At 45.4% G+C, this 16,293-nt stretch overlaps 2 protein-coding genes across 4 annotated transcripts in view; both read left to right on the top strand.

The window, feature by feature from the left end:
• Positions 1 to 11,772, top strand: part of LOC112105379 (prosaposin) — a 45,779-nt gene extending 34,007 nt beyond the window's left edge. For all 3 annotated transcript variants that reach the window (XM_024198152.2, XM_024198154.2, XM_024198151.2), the window contains 7 exons: positions 443 to 559; positions 2,155 to 2,256; positions 2,563 to 2,746; positions 2,964 to 3,127; positions 6,895 to 6,975; positions 7,619 to 7,726; positions 8,440 to 11,772. In XM_024198152.2, coding sequence (XP_024053920.2) covers positions 443 to 559; positions 2,155 to 2,256; positions 2,563 to 2,746; positions 2,964 to 3,127; positions 6,895 to 6,975; positions 7,619 to 7,726; positions 8,440 to 8,475 — 792 coding nt within the window. In that variant the 3' untranslated portion in view covers positions 8,476 to 11,772. The remainder of the gene's footprint in view (positions 1 to 442; positions 560 to 2,154; positions 2,257 to 2,562; positions 2,747 to 2,963; positions 3,128 to 6,894; positions 6,976 to 7,618; positions 7,727 to 8,439) is intronic.
• A 2,784-nt stretch (positions 11,773 to 14,556) lies between these two features.
• LOC112105389 (prosaposin-like) overlaps positions 14,557 to 16,293 on the top strand; it is a 42,172-nt gene continuing 40,435 nt past the window's right edge. Inside the window, exon 1 of the mRNA XM_024198163.2 lies at positions 14,557 to 14,617. Coding sequence (XP_024053931.2) covers positions 14,557 to 14,617 — 61 coding nt within the window. The remainder of the gene's footprint in view (positions 14,618 to 16,293) is intronic.

Raw genomic sequence — 16,293 nt, 5'->3', positions numbered from 1 at the left:
CTTCCCAGCATTTCTTGGATCTTGCACAAACTCCGTAGAGTCCAGATAAAATGTGTTCTTCACTCAAACCTTCATAAGATTAAAGGGGGAATAGCAGAATATCCTCTCTACTGTGGTCACATTGGCTACTGAAGAAGATGCATGTCTTTATGGGGTTGGTCATTTGCAAATGCCTAAGAACTAGCCCTAAATCCCCACTAGTTTCAGATTAAAAATGACTAAACCTGATCAGTTTGCCCTGCCTATAACAGTAATGGCCAAAACTTTTGTTTCCTTCCACAATATTTGAATTTGAGAACAATCTTCTTGCACTTTTAAAGCTCCTAGTTGTATTACTGCTTTTTCAATTCTCCCTTTGATGGAGTCTGTGAGGTTAAATAGAATCTGTGTAGGATCTCTTAAATTCTGACTTTAGCTGATGTGTGTCTCTCTCTCTCTCCAGCAACCAAAGGCTATCTGTGCCATGGTTGGATTCTGTCCTTCCCTGAAATCTGTGCCCCTCCTGACTTTAGTGCCTGCAAAAGTGATGCATGAAGTGAAGATGGAGTCTGTGGAGGAGGTAAGATGGGGCTTTCAACACCACCTGCTGCTGCTTTTTTGTAAAAGGACCAAGGCTACTTGAGCCAGATGATGAAGTAAAGCTATATAGATGCATGCAGACTTTCAGACTTCCATTTCAGTGCACAGAATAACACGTCTCCTAGCATATTAAACTATTGACCATCACTGGTTGGTATTTTAGTTTACGAAGCTGCTTCCTTTTGGAGAGTTGCATTTTGGGGCGGGCACAGAATAAAGCTATGAGGTACCATTTTAACCTTTAGTCAAGTATGAATTGTAGTACAGTACTAGACTATGGCCAGAACATCTTTCAGTTGCTTATAGCTTGAATTTTGAACAACGTTTCTGCAAGCATTATTAGAGGCACTAGGCTTTATTGAGGACTAAACCTTTGATAAAATTGAAGTTTAGCCTATGTTTGGTGTTGGATGTTTTTACCTTTTTAAAAAAGACAGTATTCATACGTGTAACTCAATCAGCTCAATTTATATTTTGTTCAAACTTTCTGAAAATCAGTTCCCCGTCACCTTTTGTCTGAGGTGAAGGATGAGAAACTTGAGCCCAAAAGAGAAGTCTTTTCAGATAGTTACAATGCACTGGAAATTAGGATTTTGAAAAGAATGTCTTTGACAGTATTCTCTCTGGTACAGGAAACTGGAGGATGCTTGTAGCTCAAATTGATTTGGTCCTGAAGATCCCAGTGAGCTCTGTAGCTTTTTAAAAATCAGTGCCGATAATAGAATCAAAGTAATTGGAATGGGGAAAAATCACCTAGATCAGTGGTTCTCAAACTGTGGGTCAGGACCCCAGAGTGGGTCGGGACCCTATTTTAATAGAGTCACTTGGACTGGCTTAGACTTGCTGGGGCCCTGGACTGAAGCCCAAACCCCACTGCCCGGGGCGGAAGCTGAAGCCTGAGGTCCTCAGCCCTGGGTGGCAGGGCTCAGGTTACAGCCCCCGTGCCTGGGGCTGAAGCCCTTGGGCTTCAGCTTTAGTGCGCCGCCTGCTCTGCTCTCCCCTCCCCTCCACCCCCCTTGAGCAGTGGGGCTCAGGCTTTGCCCCCTCCCACCTGTCAAGGGCAGCGGGGCTTGGACGGGCTCAGGCTTCTGTCCCCCCCCCCCCCCCTGGGGTCATGTAATTTTTGTTGTCAGAAGGGGGTCACGGTGCAATGAAGTTTGAGAACCTCTGGCCTAGATAGACCTATATTTCCCTGCCTTTGCAGGTTTCAGTCCACTTCACATAAACTTTTCATCCAGTATTAAACTGGGCAAGAAGTGACCTTTCCAAGAGCCATTCCTTTCTTTTGAAGACCCTTTTGGAACTTACAAATAGACTTTAAATTTCAGTTCACCTGTGGTTCTTTGTCCATACTGGCTCCATCATATGCAACTCACTTTCCAGCAATTTATCAGTGGTAATTAGTGTTAGTTTCCATTTACTTTGTCAGCTCATGAAAGTCTAATATAGGAAACAAGCTGTCATGCTGCACCTGAACAAATTTCACATTTGGTTGGTGATAGTCTTTTCTGGATAATTTTAACTTTAAAATATTAATGCCATAATCATCTTCTATAAATATTGCCTTATGCTTAGATGCAGAAAAACCTGGTGCAAGCGGAAACCTTCTCTGTCTGCGATATATGTGAGACAATGGTGAAAGAGGTGACCAACCTGCTGGAGAACAACAGGACAGAGGTGTGGTGTTGGTGCAAAGGACAATTCTTATACTGTGATGTTTTGAAATAGAACTTGTACTAAATACTTGCTGGAATGATGCAGCTCCTTGCTTGGAGCATGTACCACTGCTGTTACAGGGTTGGAGGGAGAGTTGGTATGTGGTAACTTGTATTGCCCTAATAGTACTCTCTGGGTTCCTCATGCTCCTGGAACAGTGAGATCTCTGTCCCCCTCCTAAGTGAGATCAAGGGCATAAATGGGTACTACTGGGATTGATTCCATGAGTTCTTCCTTCTCACCACGTCTCCCACTCTCTTATTCCAGGAGGAAATAGTGTTTGAAATGGAGAAGCTCTGCTTAGTGTTCCCTCAAAGTATCAAAGACCAGTGTAAGGACTTTGTGGAAACCTATGGCAAAGCTGTCATTGACATGTTGTTGGAGGCAACTAGTCCCGAAACTGTATGCATCATGCTGAAATGCTGCACAAGCCGCAAGCCTTCTCCTGAAGGTAAGCACTGGGTAACCAGTATTGAGTATAAAACACACTTGTTTAATGTGTGATCAGATTCCCCTGTAGGGACTATCTTTTACTATACCATTTACCTGGACATTAATTGTTAGCCTCTTGGCTACTCTTTAGTCTAAGAACTGGACCAGCTGCAAGGTTTTCTATATAATCATTCTAACAAAAAATGCTAATTGTCAGCCTGTCTATTTTTGATTAGTGAGAATTGCTTCAGAGCCATTACAGGCTGGTGACTTCTGTGACGTGTGCAAGATGGTTGTACATTACTTAGAGAAGCAACTGGAGAAGAATGCTACAGCAGCTGAAATTGAGGCTGCACTTGAAAAAGTCTGTCACTTCCTACCAGAATCTATCAGCGAGGAGGTAAAGTACCTTATCCGGGGAGGGTAAATAGACATAAAAGTGATAACTTAGCCATTATAAGGCTAGAGGATCTGAGGGCTAAAATCTATGCCCTGTCACCTATCAGTGCTTTTTCTCTACCCTGATCCTTTACCCTCCAATAGATTATCCTTTCTAAAACCCAGCTGGGACCAAATTCTTGTGCACTGTGCCTGGCTATTAATGTCCAAGTCTTCACAGTGACTTCTTCTGTGCTTGAGATGGCTCACTGCCTCCATCTGTGGCAGGTGATATTTGAAATATTATGGAAGGGCTCATGGGCCGCTGACTGCTTTGAAACTAGCCACAGTACAACTGAGACTCTGGAGTGTGTGTGGTTCTAAATTGCCCCAAATTGGCAGCCTGATCCCTGTTGGGATTTCTCTGATGCTTGGTATGAAAGGATGTAAGCTTCCTTTTTGTTCATAGTAAACTGCACGAGTGAGGAGGAAGCTTGATCTCTGGCAGATCAGATGGCAGCACCTGCCTTACAATCAGAAAAGAGAGCAGTACAAATTGGATAAATGTATAAAACCAACTAGCCCAGCAAAACAGTAGAAAGAGGGAATTCACACGTTGACTTGTATGAAAATACAGCCCATTGTCATGCTAAAGCAATTATTGATGATCAGTCAATTGCAGTAAGTATAATGGTTACAGTGAAGGAATTTTGTCCCTTCTCTGGAGGGTAAAGGAGCTGGGGGGTTGTCTGCTGTCCCATCCTGAACTGGGTGCAGCTTAAAAAAACACTTTTTATATTGAGACGCAAATTGCTGGATTGTTTTTCTGTTAGCTTTCTTGGGAAACTTGTAATGACTGCAGTTTGTGATGCACTGTATCTGAGGTGGAGGTCTTGGAACAGATCACATGTTAAAATGCCTCAGCCTTTTGGTACAGTTTAGGGGATTAACAAAATTGTCGGTAGTATACTGGCTTGTGAGTTAGCAAAAGGCAACATGGTAGTACACAGCTGAAGATATTCTGGTAAACCTTGATTGGACGGCTGAAGAGTGCTAATGGGATATAGTCTTTCACATAGACCCTGTAATGGATTTGGACTGGTAACCTGTGACTAAAAGCAGTTAAGTTGTTCGCTGTCCAGTGACTCCTGTAAAGTGAGCTGGTAATCAGCCCAAGTCACAATTGGCAACCTTGTTGGAATTCTCAGCAGAAATCCTAGACTTAATGGTCATGGAGACTGATCATCTTCTCACCTTTAAAGATGGTATCTCCAGTAGAAGGCTGAGGGGTATTGGTGCAGTGGAGCTTGCCCTGCTGCTGCCTATGTTCAATCTGTTGAGTTTCCATTTCGGATACTGGCATAATCTCGTCAATTGCACTAAAATTTGCTTTAAAGTTGAGCAGACTTTTCTCTTCATAATGCTGTGATTGTCCTTAGAATACTTTTGTGTACTCTGCCTCTCCTCCACCCTTCTCAGTTCTTTCATGCTTGTGATTGTATTCTAAGTTACTGCTCTGAGATTTAGCTTCAGTGGCAGATCCGATTTGGTGCTCCTTCCAAATAACATACAGCTATCTAATGGCAAACACTATGATGGTAAAACTTATTGCCTTAGTAAACGCTATTTGGAGGAGGGGAAGGCGTGTCTTGTAAATTTTTTCAATAAATCCCTTCACATATCACAATCTAAGACAACAAATGTTAGTGTTAATAAAAAAAAGTTGGGGGTGGGAGGGAAAGACTTTAAATTAGACCAAAGATAAAAGCAAGGACTGTGTTAAAATTACAATAATAAACAAAAACCAAGCAGAAATCAATACACCAACATTGGTGTGACGAAAATGAGGCCTGATTGGTGGACAGAATAACAAAAGGATGGGCTAGTCTGCACATCACTCGGCATTTGGGTCCTTAAAGAGAGAGTTTTTGGGAGAAAATTGGCTACAGGTGCAAGCCTCACCATCCTGGTTGCCTCCCCCACCATCTCCTGCACCCCCAGCATTTGTTATTCCAATCCCCAGAGGTGTCCTGACCAGATCACATTGCTGCCTCCACCAACTCTGGCTGAATCATGAACACAACCTGGGATGTGAAACTTTGGCTTTGTCTCGACTACGCTGTTTTTTGTCGACCAAAGTCAGCTTTCATTGACAAAACAGTGGTGGTGTACACGCTGAAATGCCGATGTAACTCCCCTGCTATGCCAACATCGTAAAACAACCTCAACGTCAGGTGTAGGGCTTATGTCTGTATAGTTAGGGCAATGCAGTGTTTGTGTAGACACCATGTTCCCTACATTGGCTGTTAGCTGTCATTCTTGTCAGTTTCACCGCTCACCGTGAAATTGGCAAGAAAGCCGGGCAGCTAGAGTCCAGCGACCCTCTGCTCCCAGTGGGGAGTCCCAGGGTTGCTGGATCCCGCTCCTACTGGGGAACGTTGGTTGTCTTATTAATTTTGTGGTTCTGGAGGGGCAGCCAAGCTCCCGGTAGGGAGCTGCCAGCAGAGCTGAGACCAGGCTCCCACGCTGCCCCTCTTAGGTCGGTGGAAGCACTCCTGGTGAGGATGCATACCACTGATCCATGGAGGGTAGAGTGCACATCGGCCACTGCAGTATAAATTAATGCGGTGGTTGTAAATTGACCTAAATAGGTCAACTTACCTTTGTAATGTAGACATAACTTTTGTCTCTTCCCACTGTCCCCATGTATCCTTTTCCTTCCCTGCCTTGTTTCTTCTGTTTCCTATCTCTCTCCTTTTTCCTTCTGTCTAATAAGTCTGGCTTTAGGCCTCTAAATAGCTCAGTGGTTTGAGCGTTAGCCTTCTAAACCCAGGGTTGTAAGTTCAATCCTTGAGGGGGCCATTGGGGGATTTAGTTGGGGATTGATCCTGCTTTGAGCAGGGGGTTGGACTAGATGATCTCCTGAGGTCCCTTCCAACTCTAATAATCTATGATTCTATGATCTATGATTCTATGAATGAAACAGCCTGATGCTGGTATGAGTTTGTCAGGGTGACTGAGACTGCGCTATATACGTGTGTGTCTTTCAGCAGTGAGGTTGAAAGCTAACATCAGAGACACAAGCTGCATTTTCTGTCTTTTTTTTTGTTCTTTTCTCTTCCCTTTTGGCTTCGTCTTAAAGGAAGTGGATTGGACTTCAGCAACAGCAGCTCCAGCCAATCTCGACTAATTTCTTCCCCTTTCCTCAAAAGAACAGTTATTGCCATCTTAGTACTATCTAAACGACAGTCGAACAAGGGGAGATTTCCTTCTATAAACTCTCTCCAGCTGAAGGGAAAAGGAACAACCAGCAATGTTGTTACAATAAAAGCCTTACTTAATACTTTGCATTTCAAATGCTTTAACCATTTTTTCTTCTTTTCTGTAACTTAAAAAAGAAAGTTATTTACCATGGTACTAAATAGGCTAAAGCAAGGGTTCTCAAACTGGGGGTTGGGACCCCTCAGTGTCGTGAGGTTCTTACATGGGGGGGTCCCGAGCTGTCAGCCTCCACCCCAAACCCCGCTTTGCCTCCAGCATTTATAATGGTGTTAAATATATTAAAAAGTGCTTTTAATTGATATGGGGGGTTGCACTCAGAGGCTTGCTATGTGAAAGGGGTCACCAGTACAAAAGTTTGAGAACCACTGGGCTAAAGTCTCTATACATCAAACCCCAAATCTTGTTTAACACAATTGAATGTTACAGTGACAGGGTCTTAACACCTTTCGCTCACGTATTCCATCTAAATTAATACAAAATGTCTCAGCCACCTATGTCTTGTTACAGTGTGTTCAGTTTGTGGACCAATATGAGCCAATGCTTCTGACGCTCTTGGCAGAGATCATGGACCCAACTTTTGTGTGCAGTGTAAGTAGTGCATGCAGCTAACAAAATTTCTGTGTAGAATAAGCTCTCCAAGGCAGGGTCTGAGCTGGACCTTCCTGTGTGTGTACACAGTGCCTAGCATGCACAGACTCCGCTGTAATACACATAATAAGTACACCATCAGCAGAGTGCACTGGGCCTTGCAAGACTGTAGTCTTCTGGTCTTTGGCAAGGATGAAGGAGAGCAGGGGGTTTCAGTATCTCCCCTTTGCATAAGTGAAATGATCAGATCTGTGTTTCCGGAATCTTAAGTACAAGAATTTTACCTTTAGTGAATAACTCAGACTCGCTCATGTGAGGTCTCCTGCTTCTGGTAGGATCTTGTGTATTAAGTCGAGACCAGAAAATAGCATAGAAGCTGAAATTGTCTGTCTGAGACCTGGTGTCCTCTCAAGGGGTGTCTCAGAAGTCTGTTCATTCAGCTACAGACTGAATTGTCAGTAGCAGTCTGGCACTGCGGGTGTGGAAGCTCCTAGCACTGCCTCTGCTTGGCTACGTATTCCAGCCCCTGTTGGCAACAGTTATAGTTGTACAGGAGGGACTGAATCATGGGAGAGGAAGTGAGATCGCTGAATGTAAATGGGAAGACACAACTCACCTTTCTCTCCCCTCTTTCACTGCACAGAAACTAGGAGTCTGTGTGTCGACTAAACAGCATCTCTTGGGGTCAGAAGAATGTGTGTGGGGCCCAGGCTACTGGTGTAAGAACATGGAGACTGCAGCTCAGTGCAATGTAAGTCATTAGGGATTTCCTCTTCAATAACCACTCTGAGGGGGTGCTGGAAAACTAATGCGCAGAAAGTTGAAGAGAAATACGACCGCTTTTGTTAGAAGTCCTACAAATATAATGTTCTGGCTTCTGTAACACATCCTTCAAATCCTAAATTCCAGTTTCAGAAAGTAAACAAGGGGTCCCATTAGGCCAGGGTGCCCTGGGTTTAATTATAGGCTCTTTCTTACCTGTTGTTGAATTACAGCAGAAATGTGTCCTATCGCCTTCATTTCCCACCCCCAACCCTTCATATGGTACAAAACGAGCCTTGTATTTAGCCATGTATTCTTTTAGCTAAGGAGGATTTAACATGACTCCTTAATGGATGGATTCAACTGGCAACAAAAACAGGCGGGAGGTATTGCTGTTCATTGATAGGGGATGTTTCTTCTGGCGGGGTGCAATCTCTGGGCCCTGATGAGAGAGTGACTGAAGAATCAGCAGCTGAAATCTAACTTAAAGGCCTCTAATGTTTGAGTTCCTGTCCCCCAGTCTTTCCTTGTGAAGCCCCCCACAATGAATTTGATTCAATACAAAACAAACTTTGCCCCCGGAGTCCTGGGTGTTGTGGAGAGGCCCCAAGCTGTTCATGCAAGTTCACAGTGGAGGTGGTTTCATTTAAAGCTAGCAAGTTGTCTTCTGCACTTCTACTACTACTCCTTTCTCTCTCCTAGGCTGTCGAGCACTGCAAACGTCACGTGTGGAACTAGAAGAAATCTTTAATTCTGAAAATGTCTGCGCAGGGTTTTTGTTTTTTAAATTGTGGGGTAAGGTTGGCGGGAGAGCTGCATCTCCCTCCTCTCCTTGCCTTCTTAACTTCCCAACCCTGAAGTTCCTTTATTGTCATTCTTTTATAGTAGTGCTGTGGAAGGTTCTGATCTGCAATGTTGACTTAACAGAGGCTATTTCTGATCATACAGTTTAGTTGATTATATGCTAAAAGAATATGCATTACACTGTGGATTTTGACCAGTAGGGTGGAGTATTGACAGTCCTGGGAGGAGTGGCATACAGTGAAAGTAAAATGAAGACAAAACCTTCTTGTGTCAATTCTAAAAAGGATCAGGATAGTGTCTAAATTTTAAATGTTTTTGTAGTCACTGGTTGGGAAGACCTCCATATGCTCTCGAGTGCTCTGCATAAACATCTGGCAAGAATATTAAATTATACACTAATTGTAAAGAGTTGCACTTTCCTTGTGTAATCTTCAGAGGGAACTGTTAGGGTAAATAAGTCCACAAATCCCTTGGGCTGGAATCTTCAAAGCTTTATAGTTATGTAAAGAATATGCACCTAGAAAATGTTCAGTAATAAGTGTGTGTAAGGTCTTTGTGTGGGGTGGGGCAGCTTTTGTGTTAAGCTCATGGCCAAGGTTTAAAGATGTGATCCAGTGTAAACAGATCATTGATTTCTGTAGACTGAGACTTAGGGCCTGATCCAAACAAGTTGTGCGAGTGGGATGGGCCACATAAGGCTTTATGCAGTGAAAAGTTCAGAAATCCCAGACCATGCCTGGGGCAGTGGGTTCTCCTTGGACCTGGCCAGTGCTACAGAGACTGCCTGTGGGGAATTTCAAATATATCTTATGATCTGTTGGGGGAGGAAGGGAGGGTTAATCTGAGACAACAAAAGCACAGCTGTGTGCTATGAAAGTGAGCTCTAGCTAAAAATGTGTGAGGGAAAAGAGAGAGGAGGGATTGAGGTTAGGTCTCCACACACACAGCCCTGTGGATGAGCAGTGCTCATGTTTGCTTCCATGGGTCCATGATGAGGGCCTTGGTGACTTAAGCTCTCCTCATCTGCTGCGCAACCAGAGGTGTCTGCTCACCTCGTGAAGTCTGGATCTGGGGCATTGTGGAGCCATCACTACCAAGAGGGGGACTTGCTGGACTACTCGGGAGTGTGTACGTGCCTGCCTCCTTTGTATATCCTCCAAGCTGCCTGATGGTGAAGTGCTGGACCTTACGTGGGTGGAAAAATCAACCTGCGTGAGCTTGGAGCATCATGGCCATTTCCTCTGGACCTCATTCTAGAGGCTCCAGTCTAGAGTGTCCCACGCCACAGGCAATAGGCAAACCTTTAAGGCACAGGTCATCCCACTCCCATTGAAAGACTCTAAACTAGTTTTTTTGTTGTTGTTGTTGCTTCTTTTCACCAGCCTTGTAGCACCCATATCTATGTACAAAATGGTCCCAGTAAGCTAAATCAGTGGATCTAGCACATTTTGCTAGAGGGAGTGTATGAAAGAGGGATGAGAAAAGAGGGCAGTGATTAATCTAAAGGGTGGGAACAGAGTGGTAAGGTTTTATTTCAAAAGGGCACTGATCCTTGTTTTGAGGTTCACCCAGACAGCTGGTGTTAAGATGGTATGTTTTTCAGTGGTCCAGGACTCCAGAACAGCCACCAGGCTCCCTGACTTTGCCCAGAGCTGCCACTCACTTTCATCCACCCCTCAATCTGTCAGCATCACCAATGCACCAGGAGAAGCCCTGCAGGACACCCATTAATATACAGAAGTGCTCTGCCTATGGAAGATGCACTGAAAATAATAGGAGACCCTTGTACTATAGATCTGTTTCTGGCAGCTCTGTTAGCTTCCGAGGAAAAAGACTTTTGTGTTAATGTTGAGCCTACGCAGAAGACCACATTCCTGCGTGGATTCATGCAACACAGAACCTGGAGAATGTAATAGTACCATATTAGAGCAGTGGTTCTTTGCACACCAAAGAAATGGGGTCCTTTCTATAGCCTGAGCATTAGAATAATGGGAAAGACATTTCAAGAATGTCAGGGTACATTAAACCCTATCAAAATGTGGTAATACATTCCTTCATTTGCAACGTTTCCTGAGCATTTTTTCATATTCATTTCTTTAGAGCACATAACAAATCCAATGGCATACATTCCCTTAGCATGCAGTGAGGAACAAACAGGCACAGAACACCTCAGCCTTCTGTTTTTCTAGAGAATAGACAACTGTCATAAACCATTGGAAAAATCCCACTTATGTGGACATTGACTGGCTTCCCAAACACTTGGCTTTGGACCACACAACTAATTACCAGATTTGAGTGCATAATTCTGAACAGAATTTGTCAAAAAGAGGCACCTAAAATAAATGTTGAAAATGTTTCTGGAGAAGAGAAGATTACAGCTGAGCACATAACTCTCAAAGTAGGCATAACTAGAACTTTGAAAATTCCAGTTTCAACTTATTCAGAGAGCTGCCAGTGATAGTCTGCTTCTCTGTCAGGGCATTCTTTTGGGGGGGGGGGGGGGAGTGTGGCGTGGGGGGCAGCTCTAGCAGCACACTTCAGGAACAAGCAAACTAATGATTTGAGATAACTTAAAACCACTCAGTTGCAGCTCTTACTTTCTCTAGTTGTACATCCTAGTTGTACATCCTAGTTGACTGAGATCAGTGATTTATGTATTTTTGTTTGGATCTGTATAGAACTCCGAAAGTTCTAGTTTATCAAAAAAGTGCTGTAAAAATACTAAGCATTTGCAGTTTTTCTCCATGATTGCAGGTTTGTGCAGTGGCTATGGTGGCTTCTGTCTCATCTGGAGTTTCCCTGCCCAGAATTGGGGGGAGAGATGTTTTCAGAAACAGTGGGCTCTCCTTAACAGTAGCATCTCTGCCCTAGAATTATAGGATGTGTGATACTGCAACTTTACATCTTTTAAACTACATGGCATCCTTTTTATTGTGGCTGGGGGTAACACGCTAGTTTTCTATAGGTGACAAGGTTTTAATTGTCTTGCTTTTTTTTGGGAAGCAAATGATTAACATAGTCACACTTGGCACAAGGTGAATTGGGAGCTGTTCTGTGTAGTGTTTCAATTCTGGTGTTAGGAACCTTTAGTTTTTGTTTCTCCTGTAGAACGATAGCATTGTCTTCTTCTAGACTGGAGGAGAAAAACATGCAGTTGCTTTCTGTAGAACATTGTCTTGATTTTGCACTAAAGCTTCTGTAATTAACAATAAAGACTTCCTGAAAACCTGACATCTTTTTGCTTTTCTATAATATAGTAGTTCCTGAAATCTTTTACTGGCTTTGGTCTGTTGATGATCCAAACATTGTGTACGACGTTCCTCTGCTGGAAGTTCCCAGGAGGGCCTAAATTTCGAGATCAGATCTTGCCATATGCCCCTAAGGGTTAGATGTCTTGCTAGAGCTCCCTTTGCATGAAGGGGAGTACATTCTATAGCTTCTCACCAAAACTGTTGGAACATAGAACAGCATTGACACTTTTTGATGGGGTTTCCATCCTTGTCGGAAGAAGGATACACATCAACCTATTTGAGTGGTGTCATGGTTTAGAGATCAAAGTTTTCCTGTGACTTTATCTGGAACACAAGGCCTATGGAATGGGGATTTATGTACTGTTGAGTGGAGGAATTCAGTGTGGCTGGACTTCTTTTCAAATAATTGCTTAACTAACACCTTAGACCTTAAAGCCACTGAGGCTGGTTCTTTGTTAACTAAGCAGCATATACTTGGACAACAAAGGATTGAGAGCTATGCAAATCCTGCACCTTCCCTTCTGGAGTGCCATGTTGCAATATAAAGAAAGGTCACATGGCCATAGGTAAGTTAACTATTCCAAGCATGTCTACCATTCTAGTGAGCAAACAGAGACCTGGAGGCCTGGTGCTTCCTGTTGTGACCTCCATAGCTGTTCTCTACATCACATCTCCCAGTGATTGGAAGTATTTTCTAAGCGGAGATCTGGCACAGCAACTGATGTGCACCAGTACAAGTGCCAACTATCTAGTCACTCTTAATTCAGTTTGAGAGACATAGGGCACTGAGGTAGGGCGAGGAAGGACAGAAACAGCCCAAATCTTGGGTGGGAGGTATTCAAAGCTTGTAGCTGAATTGAAAGGGTTTATGGTATAAATCACGTTCTTGAGATCTCAAACTATGGACCTATTGTATCCATTCACAATAGGATGGAAGACTCTTCTCCAGGGACAAAAGTAGTGAGGAGTCCATATATGCTGTCCTTTCCTCTGTGCTCTAGTACAAAGATTCCAGACACTGTGATTGGCTGGCAGGAGTCCACTGTGTCACATGGGCCAGTCAGGTCTTCCATACTGAGCAGGAGATGCCTGTAGATTAGCAGGCTTAACCATTATTGCCATCATGGGTCTAGTGCAGGGGTCTCAAACACGCAGGCCACACCAAGCTCCCCGGGCCTCCCCGCCCCTCTGCCTACCTGCAGGATTGCCCCCTGTGGCGTTGCGAGCCCCGCGCTGCTCTCTGAAGCAGCTGGCAGCGCGCCCCTTCAGGCTGGGGGAGGAGGGGAAAGGAGGCAGAGGGCTCCCGCATTGCCTTTTTCCAGGCACTGACCCCCGCAGATCCCATTAACCGGGAACCGTGGCCAATGGGAGCTTCGTGGGAGGTACCTAGAGGAGCGGCCAGAGCAGCGCGCATGGAACCTTGACCCCCCCCCCCCCCCCCGCTCCTCCAGGGGCTGCAGGGACAGAGTTCCAGCTGCTTCCTGGAACGGAGTGGTGCGGGGCTAGGGGCCAGGGCAGGCAGGCAGGGAGCCTGCCCTGGTCCCGGTGCGCACCGCTGCCACCCCGGAGCCGCTCTAAGTAAGCAGCGCCGGGCTGGAGCTCGCACCCTGCACCCCTCCCGCACCCCAACCCCCTGCCCTGAGCCCCTTGCCACATCCCGCACTCCTCGTGCACCCCTGCCCTGAGCCCCCTGCCACATCCCACACCCCTCCTGCACTCCCTGCCCTGAGCCCCCTGCCGCACCCCTCACCCACTTGCACCCCACCCACCAACTCCCTGCCCTGAGCCCCCGCCACACCCTGCACACCACCTGCACCCCCTGGGGGCAGCATTGGGGTGGGGACTTCGGGGAAGGGGTTGGAATGGGGTGGGGAAGGGGTGGAGTCGGGGCGGGGCCAGAGGCAGCAAGTGGGGGGGGGGTGGCAGTGATGCGGCCCTCGGTTCAATGCACTAGTCTTCATGTGGCCCTCGTGGTCATTTGAGTTTGAGACCCCTCGTCTAGTGCATGTTGTGTCACAGGACCCCAAAGCAACATTAAGGTGGTACAATGCCTTTGCTGTCCTCTGGGGGTGGAGTGGGGAGTCTGCTGGAGACACAAGGCAATATCAGTCTACAGGTCATTTCAAATGACTCCCCTTTCTGCCCTCCACCCTTGCTGTCTCTTACCTGGATGTGTCCTGGTCAGAGGGATGCTCTTAGTCTCAAACATTTGAATTGGGTTTTCATAGGCGCTGCAGGGGGGGAAATGTCTTTAGTCATCTGGGAAGTAGCGAGTTGACTGCCTCAACTTTTCACCACCAAGAATCTGCTTGCTCTGCACCCAACAACAAAAATAGTATGGAGAGTGACCTATCAATATGGGGTGAGGCGGGGGAGGCTTGTGTGCTGCTGCGTTCAGTATGAAATAGCCAGTTGGTTTTAGCCGCTGTTCCTCCACACCCCCACTGATTGCAGAAACCATGACAGGAGTAGGACAGTCTCCTTCCACCTGCAGGGAACAGGCCGTTGTGCTGAGCAGCATCAGGTTTTTCTTTAGCTCTCCTGGGGACGCACTCAGTTCTCGCTCTTTCCTCAGCATAATTTTGGTAATTATTACAATGATGTGCAGGGGAATGGGTGTGGCGATGATCTTGTGGGTGTCAGCTCACTCCTCGCCGCCTGTCTCGGGGTTGCTCAGTGTTGGAGAGGCACAGCAGAGGGTAAAGCCCTGGAGAAGCTTTAGCTCTGATTCCAGCCACTGAAGGATTTTTAACCCAGAAACACCATGGACGGTGTGTGGAAGGGCTGGGTGCTGCTAATCGCTCTCTACTTGGCTTCCTCCCAAGGTAAGGTCAGGCTGTTTTTTCTCTCCTCAAAAGAGAGCACCAAAAAAACCTCCCCTCTTTTTGTATCTGCTATTGTCAGCTCTTAGAAGAAAGATGAATGTTTGCTTTCTGACCCTCTCCAGGCCCCCTATCATGCACTGAGATACTGAGGATGTGCAGTATTCTATAGCTATTTGTGGGTTAACCCTGGCCCAGCTAGGAAGTGAGCACAGCACATTTGCCCTGCATTCTACGGGAAGGGTGTACTTGGTTTGTTCCCAGAGCAGGGACAATGGCATCTGAGTTCATAGCAGACTTTCCGTGCGGTCTAGAGAGCTGCTCGATTTGTCTCATTCCAGCAGAGGTGTGTATGTAGGAATGTTAGGAGATGTCACTTCTGATTGATTCTGAGAGTGGGTAGAACATCATTCAGAGCTGCCTTTGCATTGATCCACGAACGATCTGCTCCCTAGTTTTTATTGGGAAAAAAAAAATGCTGAACTATCAACTCTGAAGCTTTTCTCCTGATAAAGTTATGAATACTTGCATATAGGTTAATGCTGGTCATGCTGCCAAACTTCAGTGGGTGTTTGGGTGAGTTCTTGTTAGTGTTATCTCATGTGGCATCTCCAGAACTTCACTGGCTATAGAGAAATCTCATACCTGCAGCTTTGGATATTTGCTAGTAAAGTCATGCACTGAAAATTAAAGTTATAACTTACCAGTAAATAAACTTGGACTATGAGAGAACCCCAAATCCACCATACTCCTTGTAATACTAGGAAAGTGATTGTGAGATATGCTTATCTGATCTGAACATGTCATCCCTGTTGCAGCATTAGGGAGAGGCAAGGAAACACCAAATTCCCCAAGGGAAAATCGCATCCAGTCCCAAAGCTGGCAATCTGTTTTACTCTGTGTAGGCAGAAATACTTGTTTAAAATGGAGACGAAAATCCTTTCCCAGCCCACCTCCAACTTCCTTGGTCCTGCCGGTCAGATTGCCTGATATCTGGGGTGTGCTGTTTGGGGGTGGCAATCTGCCCAAACACTGACCTTTAGAGAAGGACAAGTGCCAAGAGCACCTCCCCTGGTTTGAGGAACAGGGAATAAAAATATCAAAAGCAGAGTCAGAAGCAGCTAGCAGGGAAATTCAGGAAAGTTTGTCAGCAGCTAGCATGTCAGTGCCTGCAAAGCCAACCGCCAGAGCTAGAGTGCTTTTCAACCTCCTGTGCTAGTCTGGCCAGTGGGGTGATGCAAGGCAGCAGGGTGTGTAACACACAACTATGCAGGATACTCCGAGTCAGGAAGTGAGTTAAGATAAGCCAAATTAAGGCCATTCTAATTCTGAATGAGAGGATCTACACAGGTGTTTAATGCAGTTTAACTAATCCACTTTAAAATCACTCCTTTTAGTTAATTTTGATTAATGTTTTTGGTTGTCCATGTATAGACCAGTCCCATAAATTTGCACAGGAAGCTATTGCACAATAGCTATTGCATTTAGGGTGTAAATTCAATCTTACTCTAGAATAACGTGTGTGTAGACAAGCCTTAGCTGGCACCTTTACGAACGCATAGGTAGATTAGGTTATCTGCATTTACGGCTCTTTGAGTGCCTACATAAAGAGCTAGGCACTTGGTGCAGTGTAGATGCCAGACATGGAACTAAGGAAAGCGGGAGGTGTTTGATCCCCC

Source organism: Terrapene carolina, unplaced genomic scaffold, assembly GCF_002925995.2.
Source record: "Terrapene carolina triunguis isolate 2854851 unplaced genomic scaffold, T_m_triunguis-2.0 Scaffold95, whole genome shotgun sequence".
Taxonomy (NCBI): domain Eukaryota; kingdom Metazoa; phylum Chordata; order Testudines; family Emydidae; genus Terrapene; species Terrapene triunguis.
This window is presented reverse-complemented; position numbering and strand designations above follow the sequence as displayed.